This window comes from Rhipicephalus sanguineus, chromosome 5 (assembly GCF_013339695.2).
Source record: "Rhipicephalus sanguineus isolate Rsan-2018 chromosome 5, BIME_Rsan_1.4, whole genome shotgun sequence".
Classification (NCBI taxonomy): Eukaryota; Metazoa; Arthropoda; class Arachnida; order Ixodida; family Ixodidae; genus Rhipicephalus; species Rhipicephalus sanguineus.
The window spans coordinates 18,393,479-18,413,369 of record NC_051180.1 but is presented as its reverse complement, the minus strand read 5'-3'; the positions used below and the strand labels follow the sequence as shown (position 1 = coordinate 18,413,369).

Genomic DNA, 19,891 nt, shown 5'->3' with positions numbered 1-19,891 from the left:
AGAAGATGAGATCATGAAGGGGTTGCACAAATTGTCAGCAGCAAACGTTGCCATTTGAAAGCAAACCTTCCCCGTAGCTCATATACGGGCCATTTGTGAAGGAGATTTCATGCCCGGATTCTAATAACGTGTCCATACCGATCTCCAAAATTACTAAAATCTGGACCCCGGTTCTGAAATATAGCTTTTGTTTCACGGTTATGTTTGAACACATGGTGACCACGAGGGGTGCCTCTCGAAAACAATGCTTTAGGTCAGTCATGCCTATGTAGCTCACGAGCACACTTATTAAGACAATAAAAAAAAGTGAAGCGAAGACAGTCATGTGCGGGCCACGGGCCACACGCGCGAGCCTCGCGGGCCGCGTGTATGAGTTCACTATACCCCTGGTATAGGCTATCGCAAATGTTTGGCAATATCGAGGGCCAACGACAGCATAATTATTCACAGCACTGTCGATAGCATTATCGCTAGTAATACCACCGATGGTGCTCTCGATTTCGCTATCAGTAATACTATCGATAGTTTATCGATAATAGTACTATGGATAGTTTCTTTAGACCATCGATAGTTAAAAAAAATTGTAGTGACTTAGCTCGGCTATGCCAGGATATACGTAGGGTGACCTAAGTTTCAGCTGATTATTCTTAGCTCTCCTGGTTGTCTAGGATTAGCTTGATTATCATGCTTACTGCTGCTTCAATGACACACACAGGGTGTGCGCATCATGTGACACATGTATATTTATTTTTTGCTCAACGCCGTTTCTCTAGTGCCACAAAGACGGCTCGGTGGTCAGTATAGTAACACGCTGCCGTCTCTATGGCAGCGTCTCGTGCCCGGTCAACACCACCTAGACAAGAGAAGGCTTGCGCACTCCCTTCGTGACGTCACAGACCTTGCCCGACGGAGAGGGACGCTATCGCCCGTGGCGCAGTTTGCGCGTTCATGCAGTGGCAGCAGTGGACACACTCGGTCAGTCGACGCTGCACACGCGACAGGGACGCGATCAGCCCGCCCGCAGCCACGGGCTCATAGCGTTAGAGTGTTCCAACGTTCCGGTGCGCCAGATGTGTGACATCACTGCTCCTCGCGCATGCGCAGCACGGCTCTTGTACGCGCACGCGAAACCGCTCCGGCTCGGCCAGTGTAGTACAAATAGCTGTCGATGCTATCGATGGTCAATCTACCGATAGTTCTGTATCACCGGTGTACACGCGTTTGATGATCCAAAAGCGGACCCCTCTCGCTTTGCTCTTGCCTTCGCCGAGTTCCGTTCATCGGCTCGTCTCTCCTCCTGGCCGAGTGCTCCTCCACTCCTTGCGAGGAGGGAGAGCAGCGAGCGTGCGTACCTGCCAGCAGAAAAACAGGTTCTTTTCGTGGATGACATGACCAGACGCCAATGTTGACGTCACGGCCGCCGCTGCGGATTACCGAAAGGCCCGGGGAGGAGAACGGATTGTTTCTTAGAATTTGTGGCGCACCCGCGGCTCGTAGCGCTGCCGCGTTTGGCATTGTTCATCGTGACGGCATTCTGAAACTCGATGCGCGCGTTTACTTGAAACGTCAAAAAAATTATCGGAGGTGATTTAAGGGCCCTTTAAGTACAATTTGTGAAAGCATAAGCAACCGCTCATAGGTAGTGCCCTTTCAAGAAGAACGAAGTAATTTAAGAGCTCGTTTTTCTTTGTTAGACACAAAATTAATGAATACCAAAAAACAATTAATCCAAGAAAGGTACAGGGGATGTAATTTGTAGTGTTTTAATTGTATTGTAATAAATATCATATAAATGTGAAGAAATTAAAGTGGACGAAAAGGTATTTTAACAGTCAGAAGACGGCATAAACCGCCGAATCAGCTGTCGTTATACGGACCCGAGACAAGAGGAAGCTAAGAGACAAGCCCCGTTAACTCCATACAGCGTGGTTATACAGGATGTCGTCGATGCTTCTTATGTATCTATGGGGGCGGAAATCAGTAGTGAGTATGCTCAGGTGTAACAATCAAAGCGCACCACGGTCCGGCCTATGTAGTCCGGACGCGCACTTCGATCAGCGACGTTCGCAACCGGATACAAAGGAAGCTCGACGGATCGGTTGCCTGCCGTACGTGTTCGTCTCCCAGTGCTTCGCTGCTCGATACACACCGTGGACACGGTCGTCGTACGAGGTGAGATCACATGCTTCTGCGATTGGTGTCCACCGTTTCGATTCCTGCGTAGACGTGACTACATGCACGATGCCGTTCTCTCACTTTAGGTTACTTCCATGCAGTAAATTCTTGCTGCATTCTGCGCAGTGCTTGGAGCAGTGTTCTGACCCCCGTATTCTAGCAATGTTTAAAAGTTATTTGGGCTTGAGTGCCGTGCACTCTTTACTGAGGCTGTGCTCCAACCGCGCGGTAACGAGCGAACTTAAAGGTCCACGTTACTTCTGAGGGTGGACTTTTGTAGAAAGCATGTGGCTTTTGTAGAAAGAATACACCTCAAGTGTATTTACATTATGTGCCATAGAAGGATCAGTGTGTGACCAAATTAAGTATAGTCCTTTAAACGGAATTTCTCGTAAATCATAACGTACTTGGGTTAATTGCTAAATTGAAGCGCAGGTGTGTCTGGAATACTGAAGAAGCAGGTGCTGAAACATGACAAATAACTCATAAAGGTGAATAAGAAAACACCGACGCCGTCGTTCTCTTCTGAAACGCCAATTTTGTTCCTACTTGTGCCCCTGTTTAATCGCCTGCTTTTCAGTAAAACAAATCTCTACCAAACTTGCTAAATTCTCTTCCAATGAATGTGTTCAGGAGCGCATTTGAACAACCCGGAGTTTGATGATAGTGCTGCGGCTTAATGCCAGCGCAAGAACGGCGCAACCACGTGGACAGGACAAGACAGAGCGCTCTCCATCGGCTTTTCTATTTGGTTGTCCCTTTGTTTTTGTTTTTTCTTTTTTGCGTGGAAAGAAAGTACTACGTCAAACCAATTAGCACAATACTGTACTGGCAAGAAACCTTCATTTTGTGAAGACGAATCCTTTTGTGTTAGTCGACGTGACATAACACCGCTCACTCGTTAACCTTAACAAAACCTCTCATCGAGATTTTGCTATTATATATACATACCGGGGATTTCGTTGGCTGATTCGATACTCTCGCCGCACTGCCTGCCAGCCACTTCTGACAAGCTGCATCCGTGCTGAGCAGGGTGGCATCCCACTGAGCCGTGGATTTGTTGTCTGGTGTCATGTTTTTAATATTGGAATTGTGTGTGCAGTACCACATCGTACGGAGTAAATTCTCCAGCGTGATCTCAGCTCGCGATTGTAGCGTTGGACAAATTTGCGGCTAGCACTAATTCCAGTCTTGGTGACATGTTAAAATTGCGCGCTTACTTGAGGAATCGCGATGGGCCAACCAGCGGAGACGGAACAAGAGAGAAAGAGGTAGAAGAAGACCTCAAAATGAGCGATCATAGATAGACGCACGTGTTTAATTTATTCTCTTGTTGGTTTTTGCTAGACCTGACTGCATTTTCTGACCTCCGTTCTCGAGATTATCTGTAAATGTGTTATCAGGAACGCCAACACTAAATTAAGCGGTGGGACAAGAAGTGCTTGCCTCAGAAACCAACACTGTAACTTTATTTGGCGAAGAAGATGAAGACTAAGCTTGGCTTTATTCCTTGCAGCTTTTCATCTCTCAATCAACAGTACCCGTCCAAAATTGACTCGACTTATGGTGTCACAGTCTCCGTTCATAGTTAAGCAGGTAAGCGTTTAGTCATATTCAATGCCGCATTTACTTCGCGTACGGGTGACTGCTGATCAAATAATCTGTTATGCTAATTCAGGGAGTAAGAACGAAATGTTGCGCGATAATGGTTAAAAACAAAAACAAAGCCGAGACACAGTAGGGAAGCTGTGTCGTTTTGACCCAGAAATAGTTGTCGCAGCTTACAATGACAATATTGAGTGCAGTGTCTCAATCGCTATGTGCTTGTGCTTTCTGAGCACGGTGTTTGCGGTTTCCATACGTCTGGTCATTTTCGAAAGGATATGGAATACAAAAGCTTCCGTGCACAGATTTTCGTTGGCACTTAAAAAAAACAACTACAAGTGCTGTTTTCGTCCGTAGAGCAGGCCCGAGGTGCTGTAGAAAAAAAGGGGTGTACTGCAAAACGGAAAGGCGAGCTAGTTGGTACTGATTCATAATGGTGTAATAGTAGCGCAAAAAAAAAAAAAAAGGCGAAGACAAGAAAGTGTCTTGTGGTGTTCACTTTCTTGTCTTCATCTTTTTTTTTTTTTTGCGCCACTATTACACCAATATGAGGGGTGTACTGTTTGGAATATTACGTATAATTTACTCGCAGTCACGAGGGCACGATGCGCCTATATAACAGGCGAACTCGCTGTAAGCATAAATGTCGGCGCTGATGTGACCCAACCGACAACTACTTACGTGCGTCTACGTACACTTTCTGACACGCAAAGTAACGAGCGCTCACGCAGGGGACGCTAACAATATGCTTACGCGAAGCTTAACCCTACCAATAAATAAATCGTGGTGGTGTGCGAAAGTTGTAATTTTATTGAAATAACAAATGAAATATTGCCTCGTTCGATCGAGCTTTAGGAATGACGAGTCGCTTTTTCTCAGTAACAATGTGTTTCGAATATTTCAGATCGCCAGCTCTGCGCGATCAAACGCAAAGCTGGAGAAAGCGTGCGATAAGCGTCGTCCCGGCATCTGGGGTAGACATAACAGCTCCACTAATGTGAAACCTGTGGAGGGGCGAACCATGCAATGTGCGTCGGTGTTTCCCACAGCAAAGTCACTGCTAATGGGTAATGAGAGACAGAAGAAAGATTAGACACAGAGACCCGCAGTCCGCTTTTAGTTAACGTGTACGCTGCGAATCTTTATTGGTCAACTACGCACAAGAGAAATCTCCCACCGGCACTACATTGCAGGTCAAGATCCAGTGCCTATATATACGGGGTGGCCGGTGAACGGTTGTGCAGCGCGAGCAGTCGGTTTTTTTCACTCAAGAAACTCGCTAGCAGACGCTGCCTGCGTCGGCGTTGTCTCTCGCGGACGAAGGCGCGTTCTCGTTCCTTGCGAGCTGGTAGTTCAGCGTTCATCGCAGAAAGAGCGTTACCATAGTCAAAGCGCGCCGTTCGCTCTCTCTCGCCACACGGCGAGCGCTGAAGCGGTGGCGCCCTCTCTTGCGTTGAAGCAAATCGACAGGACACAATGCACAGGGCGACAGCAGACGACGATTCCCGCCGACACGCCGAGACCCTAAGGTGCTTCGCCCCTAAAAACAAGTTATACGCCACTCGAGGAGTCAGTAATTTAGGTTATACCGCAATCCTTCGCACTCCCCAATTTGTTCTGGGTATGTCATTAAACAACTTGTTTTATAGTAGTGATGTACTCGTACTTCTGATTAACACTTCTTAATGTGTATTGTGACTACGCATTGTCATTCTGGATGTACTGGAGGATGCGAAGATAGCTTGATGATAGTGGTGAGAAAGGCTCTTGTTTATTGGAAAACTGCTAAAAAAATACCTTCCTCACACCCCTATTCAACCGATAACAACGCTGTTTATTCCCGACGTCCACGGTGAGTCATTCAGCGACAGCAGCTCCGAAGAGTGCTTAAATACTTCTCGGAACGGAAACGTACGTTTTCTTCTCATCTTCTGTTTAAACTACTTGCGCTGCTGCGTCTAACCAAGGTGTCGGATAACAAACGAAAAAAAAAAGCAGCCGGGGAATGTGGAGACTTGATCGACAGCGAACGGACTCGCGATACTTCAGTCTGATGTCAATATTTCTACGATAGAAGTTGGTATGGGTGAGAAATTCAATTGTAATTCGCCTTGTTTCCGTGCTTCAGCATGCACCGGTTGAAACGGCAGAGCGGCTCGACGAGCAACGACGAGTGCTTCTCGAGCGCATCGAGCGAAGACGACGACGACGTCACGCTTGACGAGGCGCTGTTCGAGTCCCCGCTGCCGCCGCGCTTCAGGGACGAAACCGCGGCCCAGCTGAGGCTCGCGAAGGCCGGCTGCCGAGACAACAACGGCCGGCAAGGCAGAAACTGCCACACCTACAGCAAAGGGGCAGGCTTCTCCCTGGCCAACGATGGCGACTCCTCACGGTCGCCGACGGCGAAATCAAGGTCAGCACTGACACTAATACCAGGGGCGTAGCCAGAAATTTTTTTCGGGGGGGGGGTTCAACTATACTTTATGTATGTTCGTGCGTGCGTTTATATGTGCGCGTGTATATATACGCCAGCAAAACTGAAAAATTTCGGGGGGGGGGTGAAACCCCCCAATCCGCCCCCCCCCCTGGCTACGCCCCTAACACCAATGTGTAATATAGTGTTAATTTTGTCTGGGTACAATAGGCTTACTTAGCCTCAGGTAGAAAAAGTATTAACTTAGGTTGGTTGGTGCATATACTAGAAGAACTGAGTGGCAAGGCAAGGAACGGGTCAAACAGACTCAGACAGACGAAGCGCTTCGTCTGTCTTCTACTAGACCCAACTCTTCTGGTATAATTTAGACAGTTTTGCTTAAGACATCTGGGCACCGTCACCTTGGGCTGCAGTGTCAAAGGAATGCTTTCATATTTTTTGTATCTCGTGACGTGAATTGACACGGTCAGGAAGAGTCGAATGCACCAACCCAACCTCTTTCATGTGTATGTGTTGACCGTTAGTTTAGTTGTTCAAGATACAAAACGGCAATGTTAAGAGCCAAATATGGCGGCGCCGAAGCCCATCTGTTATATAGTCTATACTTTATAGGACATCGTGACGTGTTGGCACTTTTCAACCTCTCGTGGTGGCAGTGGCGTAGCCAGAAATTTTTTTCGGAGGGGGCGGGTGGCGTTCATGTATACATGGTCGTGCATGCGTTGTATGTGTGCGTGTATATATACACATGCAATGCTGAAAAATTTCGGGGGAAGGGGTTTGAGCCCCCCCCCCCCCTTGTTAACACCAATGGTGGCTCGTTTGGTGGCTCGTTGGTTCACAAAGGGGTTGGGGAGGGCGATGGCTAGCGGCATAGTAGCTGGCCAAGCGAGTTCGGGTTTGGCCACGCACAACTTCCCTCTCCCCTCAGACACTCATTCACGCACGGGAAGGAGGAGGAGGCATATTCTCTGCATCAGTCCTTAACGCAAAAAGAAGAAATAAACAAGATGCGCATTACTGTTGTAATGCACCAAGTACACACTGCACGATTGAAGTTTCTTGGAATAATAATAATAATATCTGGGGTTTTACGTCCCAAAACCGTGATGTGAATTTGAGAGACGCCGTAGTGGAGGGCTCCGGAAATTTTGACCATCTGGTGTCCTATAATGTGCACCTAGGTCTAACTACACTGACCTCTAACATTTCGCCTCCATCGAAATGCGAATGCCGCGGCCGGCATCGAATCAGCGACCTTGGGATCAGCAGCCGTAATCACTTTACCACCGAGGCGGACAAGTTTCTTGAAAGTCACTGTAAAACTTGGTATCCATTTAAAAATTTATGAAGACCAACGCTTAGCATCGTCGACATCAATACGTTCCTTTTTAAACACGAAGTTTCACCGAATTCTAAAACCACTTTAGCTTCCCTTTAACGGCATGTTACATATATCCGAAGTGCGTTTGTCCTGCGCATATTTTTCTTTCACTATGTACCAGGTCGTGGAGGCACGTCTCTAGGACCGCGGACACGTACGCGTTGTATCAGCTGCTCGAGTCTTCCGACACGGAGGCCCTGTTCACGCTCGTCCTCATGGGGGACAACCTCGACGCCCTGCTGGAAAACGCCGCGCTCGACTGCACAGCGCTCAACACGCTTATCGCGTTGCTCGCCAAGGCGTGCACGTGCCGCCAGGCTGAACACCTGAGACTCCTGCTGGGTACCGTGGCGGCCAACAACAGGTTCCTGCGGAACGTCGAGCAGCAGCTCGTCTGCAGGTGCGGCCGCCGCTCGTTAAAATCCTTGTGCGGATGATCGAATTCAGTCATCTTCAGATGACCATCCAATACAGTTATATATGAAATCATCTTGACAAGTCCGTTCTTCGGAAGCCCGCCAGGTGAATGAAGAAGGTTAATGAAACGCAAAACTGTAACCCGGCAGCTCTTGCTGCAAAGTGGTGTGCGGCATTTTTTTTCCTTTCAAGACATTGTCTTGTGTATTGAAATTCGATATCTGCTGATTCAGATATCCGGTAAGGGAAATTATTGTCACCTCTGTGTTCGAAAGCAGTTTAGTAAGGAAGCAAGATAGTGCGCAGCATTAGCTAGATAGTGTTTTTTTTTTTTGCTTTTTTGTGTCGGCCTATATTGCGCGTGTGTGCGTTGTGGGGGGGTACACACACGGAAAAGGAGGTGGTCGTTAAGAGAACTGCATTGAAGCCTAATCTTTTAAGCGAAGCTTCTATAGACTTTGTTACGTAAGGCATATGGGCGCCGCCATCATGGGCTGTTAAGCGAATGTTTTCTTATTTTTGTATCCCGTGACGCGAACTTATGATAAAGCCAGGAAACGCCGAATGCGCCAACCCAACAGTTTTCATGCGTATACAGCGCTGTTCGCTTGGTTGTTCAAGATAAAACACGGCAAGGCTAACAGCCCAGCATGGCGGCACCGAAACCGGTCCGTAAAATAGTCTGTATACAGAGACTCGGCTCTACAATTCCTTGCCAAGTTGCTTGCTTAAACCTACGACAAGTGGATCGGTCTAGACAACAACGCCGAGCGGACGACCCGATATGCCCACAACGATCGGTAATTGATCTGGCGTGTATCTCGGCTCACCACTGTCGATTAAGCACACATTTCTTCGGTTTTAAATGACTGTAGCATTCGCTCTCTTGATCGTGCGAAAGAAGCTGTATATTTGATATGTATTGTAGTGTTATGCTAGATAAGTCATAAACATCAATGCTGTCGATTTGGAGTGCGTATTAGTAAAGGCTCTTTCGTTTTGATAATTGTAGGGAGATGTGAAAAGTTCTGGCTCAATTGTTGCGCATGTTTCTGCATAAAGTCGAAAAAAAACGCAGTATGCCCTGTACTGGTTAGCGCAATTATTTGTTACACTGAATAGTTTTTCCGTCTTTCTTTCCAGGCGGCGGTTGCCAGCCTTCTGGGACCATTTCGTCGTACCCCTGGTGAAGGTCGTTGAGAAGTCGGTGAAACTGCTTCCACGTGAGGGGAAGAACAACCTGTGCGGCGTCGCTGCCGCTTTGTTAGATTTGGTCAACAGCAGTCTTCAGGACACGCAACCTCTCGACGTGAACGTAGTGGAAGCGGTAGAAAGTGTAGGCACACTCTTGGCCGAGGCGAACAAAGTCGACTTTCGACGAGTCGTTGGGAGGACGCATTACGCCTCGTTTCCAGGAGACGGAGACGCTGGAGAGAAGTCGTCAGTGCTGCCAGCGGAATTCATTCAAAGCGTGCAACTCGGCGAAGCAGATATAGGTTCTATTCGTCCTGCCACGACAGCCGAATACGTAAAGGCTCAGTACAGTCGCCTCAGGCGACTCTTTCTGCAGCCACTGGACAAAGTCTTAAGCACACTGCAGTCGTTCCCGGTCTCGGCTGAAGCCTGCAACGTTGTCATATACACAAAAGTCAAGATTGGTCCTCCGATATGTACGATCAACGGCGTCGGTCACAAGGTAAACTTCAGCGTCGTAGACAGCAGAGATTGCGAGTCCAGGCTGCAGCCTGGATGCATGGTGTGCCTCAGCAACGACGGCTTTCAAACAGTCTTCTTTGGCACTGTACTCTGGCGAAGTTTCAAAGACAGAGAACGGGGACATATGGTAGCGTCCTTTCCCGATGCTAGGAGGCTCGAGGCTGCGGCATCAGCGCGAGGCTTCGTCATGACGGAGTGTCCTGAGCTCTATGAAGACTACGCTTGTGTCTTTGACGTGATGAAGCAGTTTGAGGCGACGCATCTGCAACTGCCTTTCAGAAAATACGTCGTTGACGGACGCAGCGATGCTGCTGCGCCTGGATACATGAACAACAACACCGTTTTTGACGTGAAAGCGCTGTTCAAGAAGAGTGTGTTTATACGCCCACACAAGGACCGAGATTGGCCGAGCAGCGAAGAGACCGAACTGGATCGTTATCAGTTCGATGCCGTACAGACGGCAGTTTCAAGGGCTGTCACACTCGTGGAAGGGATGCCTGGAACGGGCAAAACGTTCATGACAACGCGGCTTGTGTCTGTCATGTTGGATAACATAAACGTTTCCCACGGAGGTCCCATCTTGATCGTATCAAAGGACAAGGAAAGCCTCTGCTCGCTTATGGCACATTTTGAAGAAGTTCTGGATGACGTTGAAGTCGTCAGCGCAGACAGCGATATTTTACAAATTACAAAGAAAGTTATGTCCACCGGACCCAATCCGGAGGTTGTCGAACCAACACCTATGCGTTTACTGAGACGACATGTCGATGAGATCGAACAACTCAAGTCGCGAACTAGGAACCTGCAAGATAACATAAGACGCATTCCGTCCAGGCTCCTAGGAGAGAGTGAACTGAAATCTGTGATGAATGACAAGCATTACAAGAGCTTGTTTTTCACGATGGTGACCGGCGCTGAAGACAAGTTGAGAGACTGGCTGCTTGCTGACAACGAGGATGTTGTATCAAGGTTTTCCTCGGGATACCACAGTTCTCTGTCTGAAGACGAGGTGTGTTACATTAGTGACGTATGGGCGCTTGACATGGAGAGCAGGTACCGGCTCTACGATTACTGGAAGAACAACTATTACGAGAGAAAATCACGCGAGTGGCTCGATCTCGTGGGAAGGTTCAAGACATTGCTTGGGCTGAAGAAAGAAGTGGAAGAAAAATTGCAGTTCGAGGCCCTTCGCGCGAAGAAGATTGTAGGAGCGACTATCTCTTCCCTACCTAGAATATGGAGCGCGCTCAGAGACATCAAGCCACATACTGTCATCGTGCTAGAATCACGTTCGATTCCGGAGCCCTTCATGTTTCCAATGCTAACACTTAACCCTCATCACATCGTTCTCATCAGCGACACACAAAACGTTTTCGACAAACGGGAAGACGTGGGGGCCGCTCATGACTCGTTATTCGAGCGTCTGGTGAAACAAGGTGTCACCTGCTGTCAGCTTTTGAGGCAATATCAACTAAACCCAAACACCGTAAAAATTATAGATGCTTTCAAAACTAAGAAATTCCTTGAAAGGTACGAGTTCCAGACCGAACTTTCCGAGATACGGGGAGCTTCGTCGAACGTGCGTTTCATCGACCACTCCGTTTGCTACAGCAGGGACAACATTGTCGCGTGCGCTTTCGAAGCTGAATTCTTGGCGTCACTGGCCAAGTACTTGCTTTTCCAAGGGTACCGTCCGAGTCAGATCTGCGTGTACGTGCCCACCGTGGATCAGGTTGAACTCATCAAGTCCAATTTGTGCGGCTTGAAAGAAGAGCCTCCGGTCACCACAGTGGACAAGGCTAAAGGCTGCAAGAACGCCATCGTCCTCATGTCATTCTCGTGTCCCAACACGACGCACGACTTCGAGGTCTCTTGCAGGGACCACTACAGCGCCATCGCGTCTTCTACGATAGGGTTGTACTGCATCGGCAACCTTACGTACTTGTCGGATAACACCAAGACATGGAAGCAGGTTGCCCCCGTCCTTTATGCAGAAGGTATGGTGGGGCCGCTTCTGCTCAAGTGCCAGATACACCCGGACAAGACTACATCTGTGACGAAGGCAAAGGACTTCACGGATGTAATTGACGGCGGCTGCAGTACGCCGTGCAACGCCTTCCTGCCTTGCGGTCACCCGTGTCCCAAAACATGCCACCTTACCGACAAAGACCACCAGGGGACCATGTGCACCAGACCTTGCAAGAAGCTGCTCCCTTGCGACCACCCTTGCAAGGCGCTCTGTGGAGAACCGTGTCCAACTGAGTGTGAAATTATGGTAAACGCGCTGAGTCCCTGCGACCACGTTGTTAGGGTGCCCTGCTCTGCAGTGCTCAGTGCGCACGAGGTGCGTTCTCAATGTACTGAAGTGTGCGGAAAGAAGATCAGCCGAGGGGTTCGCTGCACACGGAAATGTCGCGACTGCTTTCTCGAGTGCACTCACCTTAACGACGATGTCTACTTTGAAGAAGAGCCCTCTGTATGCACGAACTGCCGAATCATGTGACATTTTTCTTCTTGACTTCATCGCATACAGACCATTGTACATAGTCTTCCTGGACCATTCGGAAAGTTTGTTTTGTTTTCATTTTGTAGCTGCAGCCAGTTGAAAAGTACTTTCGCATGAAAATAAAAAAAAAATGAAAGTTGTAACTAAGCCTGCATAAGCATTAGAAATACACAACGTGTACTATAGGCCAGTGCTACAGATCGCAACCGTCGGAAAAGGTTGTAGCTAGTTTCACGCATCGACAGCAAAAAGGAAAAATTAGTCAACGTTGCGCATGGAAAGTTTCTTGATGACCAGCTTTCGTACGTACTTCGTTGGAAGGTTCGCTGTTATATGGTGAATCGGTTGCGGCAACTGTAGTGTCCAGCTTTCTTTCAGTCTACTCTATGTTATTGTTACTTTTTGATGCGAAGCATCTTATCGCGGGGTTCAATCCGGTGGTGTGCGGCGTGACCACCCTTACTGCGCATGCGCAAGCCCTCTCCACACACCTCTCCACTCCCCCTCTCTCTTCTCCATTCCCACTTCCCCTCTCCACTCCCCCTCCTCGTTCAGATGAAAGGCTCGCGTTAGGTCGTAGACACGCTCAGTCACTGCGCCGGCTGCGCCGGTGTCACGTGTTCCAACGTCAACGTCGGTGCCAGTTGCAGTAATACCTTAACGCCTGCCGAGATCGCGGAGCAGGGAGTGGAGCAGCGGAAGGCTCGACGCACCGAAGCGCAACGTAAACGTCGGCAAGCGGACCCCGAGCGTCGGGCTGGGGAAGCCCGGCGTAAACTGCAACGCCGGCGGGATGCTGCTGCGGATGAAACGCGGGCTCGACATGCCGAAACGTTGCTTCGCATCGCCTCATGGTCCCCTTTAGCGGGAGATGGTGTAATTTTTGCGCCGCCTGTATTATGAAATTACTTTTTTTTTATTGGCGCCAGTATGCCCTACGGCATAAGTTAAATAAAAGGAAAGAGTTCAGATTCGCTGATAAAGGCCAGGAGCGGTCGATGCAACGGCCCGTGCGTCCAGCGCGTTAAGTCGGGTGGTCGACCGGGGCGGTAGTCAAGGCCTCGTAGGTGGCGGGTGCGAGCCTTGTGAAGGCCCGGACAGGTCCCAAGTAGGTGATGGATCGTTGCCTCTGTGGCTGGAGCAACGCAGAAGGGGCATGTCGTTGGGGGAGGCTGTGCACCGGATGTCCAGGCAGCCTGGATGGCAGGAGTCAACGCGGCGCCCACACGAATCCTCCTGAGCGCAACCTCCTCTCGGCGAGTTAAGCCGCCGGGAAGGTCCGATCCACGCGGAGGAATGAGTGCATCCACGCGGAGTGATGAGTGATCCACGCGGAGGAATGAGGTCCGATCCACGCGGAGGAATGAGCGCCGGAGGGTTTCTTTGTGCAGGAGCAAGCTGTCCTTTGGGGACAAACGAAGTAGAGGCAGCGGGTGTTGAACTTCCGCTGGATGGCAAGCGGCATCTGCGGCCATTTGAGCCAGTGTAGACCGACGGGTCCACAATACGCGGACAGGGCAGGCGCACGAGTAAATTAGTCGGTGCACATCGGAAGCTATATCGAGGGAGCTGCTCACTTTTCGCAACTCTCGAACTGCCTGCGTGGAGTCCGTACAGACGAGCAGCCTATTGAGTGACAAGCAATCCACCTTGGGTATCATGAGTGTTAAGCCGTCCCGTATAGCTGCGAGCTCCGCCAACACTGATGGAAATGGTGCCTCTGTAACATAGGAGCATGTATGTTGCGTTTCAGGTAGCGTGGGGCATACGAGGCTGGTGTGCAAAACGCAGCTATCGATAGCTGCATCTACGTATACCGCTAGTGAGTCGTCGATGGTAGTGACGACGGCTTCCTGTTCCACTTGTCGGTTGGATTGTCGCAGGCGAGTCAGTGGTCGGTTGTCGCTGGCCTGTGCCTTGAGCCATGGTGGAATTTCTGGCAAGGGTGCAGCAGGCTGTGGCAGCGTTGAATTATAGTAGTGAGCTAGAGCCGCCGCCGCAGGAACAGCTTGACTTTTTAGGTGGCGAGCCATTCGACGCTGGTGTACGATTTCGTCGATGGTATTGAGCTGCGCTTCCGCCTGGAGGGTCGCGATAGGTGTTATCCGAGGAAGGCATGTGATCGCCCTCATGGCATCTCGGTTGGCGGTTTCGAGCAAGTCCCAATCTCTCAATGTGAGGCGTTGAAACTGAGCTTGATAAACAAGCCGAGGTTGCAGGATCGACCGCACTAAAACACGGGCCATTCGAGAGCAAGCACCTCCGGTTTTTTGAGAAATACGTCGAATGAGATGGAGGGTATTAGCACTCTTTCGACGAGCAGAGCGAACCCATGCACTCGCGGAGCCAGATGCGTCCAGTTCGACTCCGAGCACACGGATAGTGGATACAGTGCTGAGGGCTTGGCCATTTAGGCTCAAACAAATAGGCGTCTGCAGAAGGCGACGGCGACCTCGTCTGTTGGTGATAGACATGAATGCCGTCTTCGTGGCCGATAGTGTGAGTCCTATGCGCGCACACCAGTCCGAGGCCTTGTCCAGAGCACTCTGGAGTGCATGCTGCTGGCGTTGCAGCTGCAGTGAATCCATCGTATATAGTTTCTTGTTGCGGCGATTGTTGTGTTGCCCTGCTCTCTCTTTCCACCAGCTGTTCGGCACCCTGCACTGACCAGAAGGCGCTGTGTAGCTCCCATTTACTGACGCAGTATCGCAGAAAGAAAATGAGACGCTGTCTGATGAGTGCGCGTCTCACCAGAAAAAGAAGAAAGGGTCAGACGCGTGCTTCACACCGCCATGAGACATACAGAAAATATAGGACGAATTCACCATCTACTCGGCCGATCCCCTCCATTGGGTATGTGCCATGACGAGAGGTCAACAACAACAACAACAACCGCCATGAGGCGATGACCTTGTCAAGCATGCGCGGTCTAGAGGGGGCAGACGCGCAAGTCGCGCTCACTTCCAGTCGGGTTCCAGGCCCAATTTTGCTGCGTTTGGTGGGCACGCTGCGAGTTCTGGCGCTACGGTAGTATTTCGAAACCTCCATTGCAGTTATAGTGTACTAGAATATTATTCTAGTGCACTATAATTGCAGTAAGGGAGCCTTATTATATTTCCGCGCTGTCTGTTTTCGATAAAGCTTTCGCACTGTTACACGCTTTTCGAAAGGCTTGGATAGGGCTCCTCGATGCCAGCGTTCCTTCGCATGAAGGAACGTTGGCATTGAGGCACCCTATAGGCTTAGAAAGAGGCAATGCCATCTAGCATTTGCTTATACTTCAGACTAGCCTTAAAATTGAGCACGGCCTTGCAGGAACCCTACGTAGCGCTTCAGCGCAGTCAGGGTTTTAGACGTCTCTGCATATCGGACGCTGCAAAGGAAATGCGGGCATATCTACAGCAGGCTCTGCGTTTCTTTTGTGCGAACTCTGCTAGCTGGACCTGGACGGCAGAAAATCTTGTTTCTGGAGGATGTAGAAAACAACAACGCATTTTGTTCGAACACTCTTTCATTGAGTTCATTTTGTGAGCAAATTTTTTTTGGGGGAGGCATTTGTCACATCGGGCTCACACAGAATGGAGCTGGGAGTGGAAGATGTTCCCGTAGAAAGTGCAGTTGATGCACGGATGAGAGCTGAATGTGCTGAAGGCCTCCATGAAGTTTCCGATATCGCTTGGCCGCACCTGCAGGGGAGATTGGCAGCGCAGCACAATCAGCAAACCATTCAATGTTATAAATTAACGCTACATTCTTTAAAATAACTCAGTGCGTTAATGAACTAAAGCCTTATTTAAAAAAGACTCCACTTAGTTTAGAAGGAACCAAGAAGTTTACATTACAGAAAACTTCTCGGCAAAGAGCGTTCAAGACAAATGAAGTGTTAAAACATGTGCCAAGGAGAGACAGACAAGCATTCGCAAGAACAAGGGTCGCTGCAGATAGCTAAGTAGCGTCTCCATCTTGGGTAACAGCGCAAGAGAGGCAAGGCAAGAGGAGACGTTGGACAAGGTCAAGAAAATGTAAGAAGTTAACGGAACAACTGATCTCGCAACTTTGCACTTTTGTCTCGCGCGGTTGCAAGATGGCGCTGATCCAACTCGTCCAAATGTCAGTTCTTCTAAACTTTGTCGCCAAGGTACCTTTGTTGGGCTTCTGACGCATATATGGCCGTACCAGAAAACTAGACATCGCTGCTTACTAAGCAGCGATGTGTCGTTTGGAACGACAGAAATTTTAACTATATGAGGTAGCGGCGATTCACCGTGGCGTAAGTTAAGGTGTGCAAACACGAACACAAGAGATAGGAACAGACAACGTTAAATCCGGCGTTAATGCTGTCTGGGTCTCTGATCTTCTCTCGCACATGCGTGCCTTGCATTATTCTTATATTCTCCCTTATATCGTTAATGATCAGTGTTAACTATAGTTTGACGTGAAAGAAGGCGCAAGAACGTGAATGCTTTACATTACGCGGCGAGACCATGAGATTCAGCGACCTGTAGATCGCAAACCCTGGCGTGAATATCAGCAGTAGCGTGTCAGTTACCTGCCTTGAGTCACAGTAGGTTTCGCGATGTTTCCAACTTGGATCCTACGCTAGAGCACGTGCATGCGACAGCAGCGTTGGTAGCGTGACCACCATATAGTATACTCACGGGAGTTCTGAGTGTGCAGTTGAAGTACTGGCAGCCGCTCCACGAAGCGTCCGATTCGGCAGGGAGTGCGGCGAAAACCGCGACAGCAGCGAGCAACGCGCAGGCCGTGATGGACCTCATTCTTCCACTCCGAAGCCCGACTGCCGAAATGGATAGAAAAGCAAAGCGACACGTAAACCACAACTGTTACGTTCGTGGCCTCCAGAAGGAGGCCGTTCGTGCAGAGTGCAGAAAACGCACAGCTGCGTCGCATACCTGACATAATAAAGATGAGTATCGAATGTGGCTGACAATCATATTTAGATGGTTTACTTGAAGTAAGAACAGTTAATCATAGTATAATAATGTGAAGTTCTTTTCTTCCGCATTCTGGCATTCCAGTTTAGACGTAATACTGCCAACCCGCCACGTTGGTCAAGTGGTTATGGTGCTCGAGTGCTGACCCGAAGGTCGCGGTATCGAATACCGGCCGCGGCGGCTGCATTTCGATGGAAGCGAAAATGCTTAAGGCCCGTGTACTTGGATTTAGGTGCACGTTAAAGAACCCCAGGTGGTCGAAATTTCCGGAGCCCTCCACTACGGCGTCTCTCAATCATACTGTGGTCTTGGGGCCTTAAGCCCTAACAATTATTACGTCGTACCGCCAGTAATACCTCACATACGTACCTAAGAACGCTCATTATTTTAATGAAAACTATGTTTAAAAAAAGACCATGCCTGAATCAGTAAATAGATGCGAAGATAACGAACAAAATGCTCTTACTGAAATGGTATAAGCATGGCATCTTACTGAAATCGCAAGTCATCGTGAAGAGTTAATGTAACGCCTCATAACAACGCCTCCTATATTTTTTTTCTTAGGTGCTGCTCAATTTCTCACACAGCCCTACGCTACCTGGCTTTTATGAAGAAAAAAAAAACAGGCTTAAAAAACTAGCACAGGCTTAAACGAACACCGCCGTTAAGTGGAACGAAATGAAGCAAGAGGAAAGCCTATTCCACTTCTGTATTTTTTATACTGACACCTTCACACAACGAGATTTATCCCAACTCGCTTAAGTTTGACGTTCTTATCCTTCATGACTGTAGTCGGCCGGATCAAGCGGCCGCACAGCTGCACCTCGCGACTCGAGTCCAACGCAGACGAACGCGATCTCCGTTATTCAACCATGTCTACTCTCTATCTACATGCGACAGTTGTGGTGCAACATATCTACATATTTACAACGCAAGTAGTTACTGTTCGTCAAGACACCTAATGATGATATGCGACGCTACAATGACCTTACGAGAAACGGTGCATTAGGCGTAACATGGCGGATGGCGGCCATACAAGACCACTCGTTATACCCAGGCACATGATTAACTCAGCCAGCCGAGACGCTTGATTCGAAGGTATCGCGCAGCGAGTACGTTTCAGGACTACTGAACGCAATTTTCCCCTCAGAACAGCACTCACCTGTGCAAAGGATGTCACCTCAGGCGTTCTTGCTTCGAATTCTTCCCGTGCTGCCGGCCAGACGCGTAAGGAGCGTGCACTGCTGGTTCGAGCACGCGCAGCGCGTTCTTTTGTACTGCATCGTCGTCCTCGTCGTCTTCGCATAAAGCTTCAAATTGGCGTGAAAAGCGTTGTGTCTTACCAGCCGTGTTAGCTTAAGTAGTGTCATGGGTCTCTTAAATAAAACTTAATTACTAGCGGCGCATTTCATACTTCGATATTTATCTTGACTCGTCCGGTTTTGGGACAGTATTTCATAACGGGTGTGAGCCATTCATAAGGGGAAGCAACAACAAGAAGTTTGAATACAGGTGTGTGCATCTATCGTAGTCCCATATTTTTGCATACTTGAATACGGGGCGACTCCAGGTGAAATGCTAACAGACACGACGATTTTAGTAGGGCAGCGTACCACTTGCTACACAGAATCAGTACATAGCCAGGGGCGTAGCCAGGGGGTGTTGGGGGCTTCAACCCTCCCCCCCCCCCCTCTGAAATTTTTCAGTTTTGCTTGCGCATATATACACGCGCACATACAAACGCACGCACGAACATACATAAAGTATTGTTGAACCCCCCCCCCCCCACCCCCCGAAAAAAATTTCTGGCTACGCCCCTGCATGTACACGCACAAATAATTTTTGCCCTCGAGAAAAAGTGCCCCGCGCTTTAGAACTGATCGGATTCTTGCCAACTTCCTAATAAATCTAAATGTATTGATAGCCGCTCCTTCGGCAGCGGTTGAGTTCTTTGTACAATAGTAAGGGTGATTCATGTTGAAACCACGGGCCGCAAGGGATCACGCGTTCGCAGTATTTCTGTCGAGAAACAAAAAAAGAAAAGAAGAAAAGAAAAAGGCAGTAGCGCGTGTCGTTAGCCGCAGTCCAGGAAGGCGATCTCATTAAGATACTCCGCGAAGAGGTCGTGTTTACAAGGCGTGTCCTGAACTGGCGTCACGAGTGAATCTACGTAGAGAAAGCGCGCCCGCTTTCTGGCGTCACACGTCTAGGCCCATATTTCGTTGCTGTGACGCCAAGGGTGATTCACGTCCTCCTACGTTACTCGACTAAATGTCGTGCTTTGCGTCGGCCATTCATGGTTAGGTTGTCAGGCTGAGAACAACCGTGTCTAACAGATACAATATGCCGCAGTTTAAGTGCAACTGCAGCTGTGTACTATAGCAAATTTCGCCGCCTGAACGTGATACTGAAAACCAAGACACTGGTATAACGAAATTTGAAACCTATTTCCCTGAATTTTCTGAGGCAATAACGAATTATGTACATTAAGCCACGGCCGGCAAGACGTGCGATTCAGATTGGTCGTGATCAATCAAGCCGCGATTATCGAACTATGTAGGTGCGGTACGAGCATATTTTTTGCACATATATGTTCAATGTTGCTTCTATGGCGTAATGCCTACTGCGGTAATACAAACAAACAAACAAACAAACAAACAAACAAACAAACAAACAAACAAACAAACAAACAAAATTAT

General features: G+C 48.9%; 1 protein-coding gene and 1 long non-coding RNA gene across 2 annotated transcripts; one reads left to right on the top strand and one right to left on the bottom strand.

Moving 5' to 3' along the window:
• Nucleotides 1-5,909: 5,909 nt before the first annotated feature.
• Nucleotides 5,910-12,361, top strand: LOC119393314 (NFX1-type zinc finger-containing protein 1). The gene is made up of 3 exons (XM_037660262.2): nt 5,910-6,193; nt 7,720-7,998; nt 9,159-12,361. Exons 1-3 carry the CDS (start codon nt 5,910-5,912, stop codon nt 12,232-12,234), a joined length of 3,639 nt encoding a protein of 1,212 aa, XP_037516190.1. The 3' UTR covers nt 12,235-12,361.
• Nucleotides 12,362-15,773: 3,412 nt separating this feature from the next.
• On the bottom strand, nt 15,774-18,480 carry LOC119392773 (uncharacterized). Its single transcript, XR_005183696.2, has 3 exons — nt 18,355-18,480; nt 16,896-17,035; nt 15,774-15,923 (listed from the first exon to the last, which is right to left on the bottom strand). It is a non-coding gene; the product is annotated as an uncharacterized LOC119392773 (long non-coding RNA).
• Between the last annotated feature and the right edge of the window lie 1,411 nt (nt 18,481-19,891).